Source organism: Pyrgilauda ruficollis, unplaced genomic scaffold (genome assembly GCF_017590135.1).
Source record: "Pyrgilauda ruficollis isolate IOZ18807 unplaced genomic scaffold, ASM1759013v1 scaffold4, whole genome shotgun sequence".
In the NCBI taxonomy this organism is placed as follows: domain Eukaryota; kingdom Metazoa; phylum Chordata; class Aves; order Passeriformes; family Passeridae; genus Pyrgilauda; species Pyrgilauda ruficollis.
In genome coordinates, this window is record NW_024525489.1 from 19742867 (window position 1) to 19752044 (window position 9178).

The window sequence follows — 9178 nt, forward strand, 5'->3', positions numbered from 1 at the left end:
CACAGAAGAGCTGACTGACAGATTTTGGGGGCCAGGGCTGGCTGATGCACCCCAGGGGTATGAAGGGCTGAGCATCCACCCTGAATACAACCTGGCCACGCGGTACCCGTGAGGGGCAGCTCCCAGCGCTGCAGCTTTTTCCTTATGTAGTCCTTTGTGGTATTTTTGTTAAGGGTTAACAAACCTTTACAAATTTTCAAAGTGAGCAGTCGTTTCTCACAGCTGGATAGGGCTTGGAGCAGCCCAGTCAAGTTGAAGGCGCCCAAGACCATGGCAGGGTGGTTTTACTAGATGACCTTTAAGGTTCTTCCAACCCAAACCTTTAAACCATTCTGGGCTTTCCCAGGTTGCTGCTCCAGGTGCTGTGAAGAGACAAAAACAGGGGAAAAAATCCCCACAAACAAACAAACAAAAAAATAAAACCAAACCAAAAAAAAAAAAAAAAACAAAAAAAAAAAAAAAAAACAAAAAAAACAAAAAAAAAAAAAAAAAAGAAAAAAAAAACAATAACAAAAAAACAACAAATCACTTCTCTTTGCTTATTACCCCATTAGGACAGGACAGAGCCAAACCCTGGGGCAAGAAATGCCCATTTCGGCCGACAACAAACTTCGATCCCTTTTTATCAACAAGCTTTGACCCTTTTTATCGGTCCTTTTTATGCCCATCTCGCTTTTATCCCGTTTTCTCCCTTTCATCCCGGGGCTCTCGGGCCCCCGCCGCTCCCATCGGCACTATCGGCGTTCGACGCATCGACTGCTCTGGGCGCGGCTTTGGCGCCTGCGCTGCGTCCCGGCGGGGCGTGCAGGCCGCCATCGAGAGCGCGGGCCGCACGGGAGACGGGAGGTGAGGGGCTTTGGGAGCAAGAAGGGGCTGGCTCGGGGTGCACTCTCTGGAGGTCCTGTCCTGCTGTCGCAGCTCTCTTCCGCACGGAAAGGGCGGACAGACAGACGGACGGACGGAAAAGCCGCCCCCCACTCGCGGTGCCGCTGCCCGGGGCTGTGAGGGGTGTGAGGGGTGGCCGGCGTTGGCAGCTGTCGCGGCCGGGGCTCGCTAACGCCTCTCCTGTGTGCTCTGCCCGCAGGCAGGTTCGCAGGTGCCGCCGAGAATGGACATCAGGCCGAACCACACCATCTACATCAACAACATCAATGACAAGATCAAGAAGGAAGGTACGGGTCGCTTCTGGTTGTCCAGCGAAGCCTGGTCGTTCACTTGCACACGGCACTTGCCTTACAAAGGGGCGTTTAGGAGCTCCCGGAGGGCTCTGAAGTGCTGAGCAGGAATCACGAGCCAAGCTCTAGGAAAGCGCTTTCCTGTAATGCAACAGTAGCTAAAGCAAACAAATGCACCTCCCACTAGATCAAGGTTGCTGAGATCTCCCTACAGCCCAGTCTTGAAGGCTTTTAGGGATGGGGAGTCCACAGCCTTTCTGGGAAGCCTGTTCCAGTGCCTCAGCACCCTGACAGTAAAGGATATTCTCCCAGTATCACATCTAAGCCTCCTCTCGGTCTGAAGTTATTACCCCTTGTCCTGTCACTCCAAGCCCTTGTAAATAGTCCTTCTCCATCTTGTAGGCTCCCTTCAGGTACTGGCAGGCCAAAGTTAGATCACTCCTGAGCCTTTCTCTTTTCCAGGCTGAACAGCCCCAAATCTCTCAGCCGTTCTTCATAGGAGAAGTGCTCCATCCCTCTAATCAACTTGGAGGCCTCCTGGCCTTGGACCAGCAGCTCCCTGTCCTTCCTGTGCTGGGCAGCCCAGGTCTGGCTGCAGCCCTGCAGGTGGGGCTCACAGGGTGCTCCCACTCTGCTGTGGGTGCAACCCAGGACATGGCTGGTTTCTGGGCTGTGGGTACACATGTCCAGCCCCTTCTCCACCATCACCCCAAGTCTTTCTCAGTGCTGCTCTCCATCTGTCCATCCCCCAGCCTGGATTGATGCTGGGGGTTGCCCTGACCCAGGTTTATCACCTTGCACTTGGTCTTATTAAATCTCATGGGATTGCCGTGGGTTAAATACAAAGATTACAAATTGCTTTGTACTGTTAAGATTACAAATTACTTTTTATTTTAATACAGGTCTTAAAGTAATTTTTAGGGAAAATGTTTTGATAGAAAACATTCTTTTAATTAAAAAAATACATAGTGTAGTTAGTCAGGAGCAGGTGGAGAAAGTGACAGTGGACTGGTGTTACCAAGTCTCAACATCAATAAAGAAGAGGCAGCATTCTTATATTGCTAAAATAACTTCAAATGTAAGGGTTTTGTGTTAGAATGATTACACAGTACAGATTATTTATTTAGCTTGGTTTGGATAGTGCTAAGGTTTAATTTGGCATGTATTCAGGTTATTGTAGGTAATTCAAGTAAATCCACTGCAGCCGTAAGCTGCAGTAATCCCATACAGAAGTAATTTGGATCCAGAATATGAAAAAATATTTCCTGTGAGTGAGAAAATTTATTCAATAGTTAAAACCAAAATTTCCAACTTCAGTTAGCCTTTAGGTAGTTACTATTTTGCTGCATTCTTGTTTTACATCATATTTCTTTACTGCTGCTTGTTTCAGTTTTGATTTTCTGATCAGTTTGAGATGGCTGTCATGCATCCTACTTGATTGTGTGAGGGTGTGTGTGTGCATATACCTGCATGAAAATATGTTTTTACATACCTTTATGCAATTGTTACTCCCTTGGAATGGTAGAATGCATGGCACTATAACTTGTTCACTACCTGAATCCTTGAAGTATGAAAACGAATGTTGCACACCAGTTTACAAAACCTGGACAAGTAAACTTGTAATGATGCAGCAGTTTGGACAAATTCATGTACTCACTGCGTGAGCAAAAGCTTATAAAAAACATTGTTTCCAAAGGACAGCAGACTAGGTAGAAGTGGAAATATGCATGTAACCTGTTATAATCTGTTTTATTGTTACAATCTCTGTTTTCTGTTTTGGTCCCCAGAGCTGAAGAGGTCCCTGTACGCGTTGTTCTCACAGTTTGGTCATGTGGTCGACATTGTGGCTTTAAAAACCATGAAGATGAGAGGACAGGCATTTGTTATATTTAAAGAACTTGGATCATCTACCAATGCTTTGAGACAGCTACAGGGCTTTCCATTTTATGGGAAACCAATGGTAAGTTATTTTGTTACCTTTGTAAAGAAGAAAAATACCCTGATGGTGTGATACAGTGTTTTGGTACTTGCCCCTTGGGAGTGAATTCTCCTGTGTAGTTGTTGCCAAAGGATTACTCAGGTCACATCCTGATGAGTATCTGCAGTTGTGCCAGCTGGAGGGATGCTGAAGAGACTGCAGTTACAACACACACACTTTGAACTTAACATTTAGATATTTTTAGTGGGGGATTTTTTGTTTTTCTATGCTGGATTAAAGTTTTTAAGATTTTAAGTTTTAAAGTTTTCATTTTACTCATCATGTCTTCCATTGAGCCAGTTAAATTAATTCTATAATATTATTGAAATTGGATTAGTTTTCAGTTACTCTATGTAGAGTAACATTAACTACTCTTAGGTTGGTAATGAATAGCTGGAATGTGATGCTTCCTTTTTGAGGTAACAGTGAGAAGAGTGAAGATCTCCAGTTTGCTTTCCAGATGTGACCACTGATTGATGGCTAGTTCTGCTTGAATGTAGATCACCAAACCAAGTAACTGTACTTCAGTATAACTTCAGTGAAGCAAATATTTAGTGCTGGTTGGTAGAACATGATTTAGTAATGTACTTCATAATATGCAGAATAGCACAGTTGACCTGCCTTGTTCTTGTCTGCTTGGATAATTAGGCATCTCTTAATTCTGCAACTGTTGGTGAGGTGTGACAGTACATGCTAATGGCCCACGACTTCAGCAATGGATGGGTACAATTCTACTGGCTCTCAGCTCACGGCTTTGAGCACTGAAGGAAGCAGTTGTGCTGCTGAGCCACAAGCTATTTGCCTTAACACCTTCAGATTCTCTAATTAAATCCTTAACACAGAATTTTGCAAACTCAGCCCACCATTTATCCTTAAGGAGTTTTGTGCTCAGTAGAACTCAATAAGAAATAAAAGGATTGAGGCTTCATAAGCTTTCACATGAACTTGCCTCTGCATATTGCCTGCAGCCTGTATACTCTAAGCACTAAACAAAAGCACTAAAAAATATTAAGCTGTTGTGTAGTTTTGTATTGAGGTAGTCTCTGATAGGAAAAACAATAGGATTGCGTGCATAAATAATAATGTTGCACACTGGTATAGTTATACCTGCATCTGCTTAACCTTCAGCTGTGGGGGGCCTTTGTCAAAAGAACAGCAGCATTTATGCAATCCTGTTGGGATTAAGGTGGATACTTGCCTTTTCTGTTTAAGAAGTTTGGGTTTTGTTAAATTTATGTTTCTGCAGAGATCTGAGAAATCACTGTCAAATTTTAACTCTCTTCAAAATGGGACTGAAAACTCACAGTTTTAGTAGAAGCTAGTGCCAGTTTTCTCAGATATCCTCTGTGTAGCTCAAATGTATCTCTCTGTAGGTGCTGCTTTGACAGATGTTAAAAAGATGTTAAATAAATGGAGTTCTGATTTTAATGAGCTAAAGTTAGTAATTTCCATATTAGGGGTTTTTTTTAGACTTCTGTAATTGTGTTCAGAAAAAACTATGAGAATTGTTTGCTCTATAAGTGTACCTACACTTTATAGCAATGTTTTTAATATAAAAGGTTTCTGCAGAAAAAAAGTGTAAATACACAGTTGATGTAAGTGGTGTAAAATGTTCAGTATTATTAACTGCAGAATATACTCTGTTTTTCTTTTTTCTTTTAAAAAGCGTATTCAGTATGCAAAAACAGACTCTGATATCATCTCTAAAATGCGTGGGACTTTTGCTGATAAGGAAAAAAGAAAGGAAAAGAAGAAAGCTAAAACTCTGGAACAGTCAGCAAACGCACCAAATAAAAAGGTTATCCAGGTAAGCTGCTTCTCTGTTCAGGGAAAAAAAAAAAAAACACACAAGAGCTGTTCTAAATAATTTGTTTAGGACTTGATGTTTTCTTTTGTTACTTTTCTATTCCCTGAATTGGGGTCTGTTGATTATCTAGAGCTCTTGAGCATTTACTAGAAGGTGAAGGAGAGAGGGCTGGTTATGTAGTCCTTGTTGTTCCTATTTTTCCCTCCTTTGCTATTTCAGATGAAACTAAAGATGCAGGGCAAAGGTACAAAAAACCAAAGTAGAAACTAGCCTCTTAAGAAAAGGAAAAAAAGAAGAGTGTGCTTATCTTTAGTACTGGCTTCAAGTGCTCAACCAGCTTTTCTCTTCAGTGTTTTAATTCCATGTTGCCTAAATGGCAAATGAGAACAAGACAATTCATTTACGTTAGATGTTAGATGTTCCATGTTAAATTAATAGGAGTTAGGTTGGATTTATCTCCACTAAGGGTTAACTTGCCTAAAGTAAGAACATTTAGTAGCTTTTGTGCTGGGGTATGGCAGAAAACATCAAGGCACCTGACCAGATCCCCCCCAGTTTATATATTGGACATGATATTCTGTACTATGGAATGTCCCTTTGGCCAGTTCTGGTCAGCTGTCCTGGCCCCCTCCTGACTTCTTGTGCACCTACTCACTAGCAGAGCATGGGAAACTGGAAAGTCCTTGATACAAACAAGCACTACTTGTCAACAACCAAAGCATCAGTTTGTTATCAGTGTTACTTTCATACTAAATTCAGAACACACTGTACTAAGAAGAAAATTCTATCCCAGGTGAAACCAGGATTCTTTCTAGGGCTTCATTTTCAAAACTACTTCCTCTCTGTCTATTAAATGAAATTCTGTAATGTGGAGAAATGCTTGACTCAGCCATTAGATTGATCAGGTAGTACTGATGTTATTTCTTTTGATTGCCTGGTTTTGAAGCTAAGCAAAATTCACACAATTTTTTCCCTTTGGGAAGTATCTTGTAGGCACCAAATGTTCTTGGATTGCAGCTCAAAAAATCCTTTAACATATGTCTTGAATTGTAGAGAAACACAGTGATATATGCTTGTTTCTTTCTAATGGAGCACCTTTGTAATACTATTTTGTACTTATTTGCTAGGGAGCAACACAGAATTCAGCCAGTGCCCCAGGGACTACACCACAGAATCAGGTAATGTTTTTTTATTTTTGTCACTAAAAGCACTAATGTTTGTAATTATTCTGTATGAATAATAGCTTGTTACACATGGAAACTTGAGGATATATTTTACAGCTTTGTTTTTGTCCTATGAGACATTTGTCTAACAGCTACATGACAGTAAACAAACAAAACAAATCCCTTTTTTACTGTATCTCGTTGGCAGGAAATGAGAATCTGCAGTTTCTCATTACTATACAGAAAACAGCACTTTTACCAAATCATACTGGGTTCTTAAATTTGGACTATGCTTAGTATCAGTTGAAGGATTCTTAATTTTTTTTTTTCATTGCTAATAAGTTCCCTTTAACTTACTTTGTTCTGGTAGCAGATAAAGGAAGACAACACAGGATGCCAAATCTGCCTAAGTGCTTTATTTCAGGAGTTTGGGGGTTCTCGGCTCACTTTTTCTTTTTTCTCATAAGTGTTTTATCTTCCAAAGGATTGTGTGGAGATGTAGGAACAACTGCCTACACTTCATTCATCTTGTCTGCTCAGTGACCTTCTAAATGATTCATGTTAGAAGTGAAAGTGGTAAAGAGCCAGGATTTTCAGGAGAGCAAGTACCATAGAAGAATATCTTTGCCTGCCCTGCATCTTTCTCGAGTACTGCCATTGCATGCATAATCAACAGGGGAAAAGGTCTTGCTCCATGGATTTTCAGACACAATGTGTATGTCAGTTTGCATCAAAGCACAACACTGAGTGTTTGGGTATTTCTTTGAACTTCATAAGTTTATTTTCTAATGGCACTACCTGGAATATTTCCATCAGTAGAAGGAGATTGTTCTTCTGAGGCTTTTTATTTGGCACTGCTTTGAGGATATTTGAAGCTGGGGTGTCCAGTTTATTTTTATATTTATAATTTACTTGATGACTTGAAGATTCCAGTATCAGCAAATGACTACTCAGCCTTGTTTGTGGTGGGTGGCTACAAATCCATATTAGCAAATCTGTTACAAGACTGAACCTCTAAATCTAAAGGGGTTTCTAATTAAGACATTTTAATTGAGCTCTGTAATAAAACCATGTGGATTTTATGAGTTTTGATTGCCCAAAGATACTCAGTATTTTGGTTGTACTGTGGGTAAATAGGTCTTGGCTTCCCACTGCTTTCCAGAAGGATGCAAGTCCATACATTCTACCACTGCCTTACAGGTGTCTTGAATAGCTCTGCAGCCACTACTGTGGCACCTGGGTGCAGAGAGTACTGCAGTGTCAGCTCTTGACTAGTTGAGTTTAAATGTGACATCTAAGACAGTATGGTATTGTGATTTTTGTGGAAGTAAGAACTCTCCAAATTAATAGATCCGTAAAAGAACAAAGGGGCTCTGTCTGCATATTGATAAAGGCGTGGTGAAGCCCAGATATAACATTACGAGCAAAACTAAAGAAATGTGAATCTTGGTTCAAATAATCATGCAGACAGATGCAATGGAACTGTATGCAACTATGTATAGTCTTCTGAGCTTTGATCTTCTGTTGTTGCAGGTGCCTGATAACCCACCAAACTATATCCTTTTCCTTAATAATTTGCCTGAGGAAACAAATGAGATGATGCTGTCCATGTTATTTAATCAGTAAGTTTTGAATAGAAATGATTTCTCCTTTGAATTCTTCTGTAACCTGTGTGTGTTTTCTCAGTTGACAACAAATACCTTCTGAAGGTATTTCAGTTGTTTGTCTTACTGCCAAGGTTTCTGATGACTTGGTTCAGAAAGCAAATCAGATCTGATTTTGCTTTTAGCTGGTTTTGATTGTGTGATTTATCTGCTATCAATATGCACTGGATTTAAGCTGGTGACTGTAATACTGAAGTCCGTAGGACAGCAGGAGCAGTTTTAAAACTAGTCAGATTGCTCCTGTATGTGTACAGCTCTGATTAAACTGCTTCCACATAATATTCCTTCATTGAGGCATAGTTCTAAGGATAGAACATGTAAAACCCTTCAATTTCAATTTTCTACTATTGCACTAGTAGATGCTTCTGATAAGGAGGTACTGAAGAGAGATCTATTATTGAGCTAAGAAGTATTTTTTGACTCTCGCCTTATTTTAAAGGTTTCCCGGATTCAAAGAAGTACGCTTAGTGCCAGGGCGCCATGACATCGCGTTCGTGGAGTTCGAAAATGAGAACCAAGCAGGGGCTGCTCGAGACGCTCTCCAGGGATTCAAGATCACTCCATCTCATGCCATGAAAATCACTTATGCGAAGAAATAACTATATACTCCTGTAATGGAGTTCTGTGGATAGGTGTTTTCTTTTTAAAACACTGATACTCTGCTCAGCTAGCATGTTTGCTGTTCTCTGCAGGAAACGTCAGACTCAAATAGAATTGCCACAATGACAAGGGCACATGTAAAATTTCCACAGATCACTCGGCTAGTAACTTTCTGTTGAAATACTAATTTTTATAAAATAAAATATAAATTTGCTGTTTTTGAGCCATGTTTTTTCCTCAAGTCTGTCTCATTATTGATTAGCCTTGCAGGGCTTTATTCAGTTTAGGAGCTTTTAAGGTGGCCCTTATTTCTCAGAAGTGAGTGCTAAAAATAGCTTTCTTTCCAGAGCAAAAGGATGATCAGACATGCTGAATGCCAGCATATTCAAAATAAACCCAGCATTCAACCTCATTATCAAGGGGACAGCTGTTTTTCACTTAGGAAATATAGCTTACCCTTAGTGGTTATTCTCCCCAGGTATAGTTAGAAATTGATTACAGTTTGGCAGTAATGTGATCTAACTTGGTTTTGTCTTGGTGGCTGGCAGTAGAAGCAAGTCCTGAGAAGAAACACAAAAGTTGCAGATTTTTAGCCAGGCTTTTCCAAAATACATCTCCTAATGCTGGGTTTCTCAGGTTTGATTTACTTTATTTTTTCTCATTTGTTAAAAACTTCATAGGATTTGTGTGACATGAAATACATTGGATGCAGTGAAGTAATCAGATACAGTATTGTGAGTTGTAACTATTCTAAATATTTCAGAAAAAACATCACTTTAAAAACCTGTAGT

At 40.4% G+C, this 9178-nt stretch overlaps 1 protein-coding gene across 1 annotated transcript; it reads left to right on the forward strand.

Moving 5' to 3' along the window:
* Positions 1-781: 781 nt before the first annotated feature.
* SNRPB2 (small nuclear ribonucleoprotein polypeptide B2) lies at positions 782-8610 on the forward strand. Its single transcript, XM_041477289.1, has 7 exons — positions 782-846; positions 1085-1172; positions 2963-3135; positions 4820-4960; positions 6088-6138; positions 7657-7745; positions 8227-8610. Exons 2-7 carry the CDS (start codon positions 1109-1111, stop codon positions 8384-8386), a joined length of 678 nt encoding a protein of 225 aa, XP_041333223.1. The 5' UTR covers positions 782-846; positions 1085-1108; the 3' UTR covers positions 8387-8610.
* Positions 8611-9178: the final 568 nt, after the last annotated feature.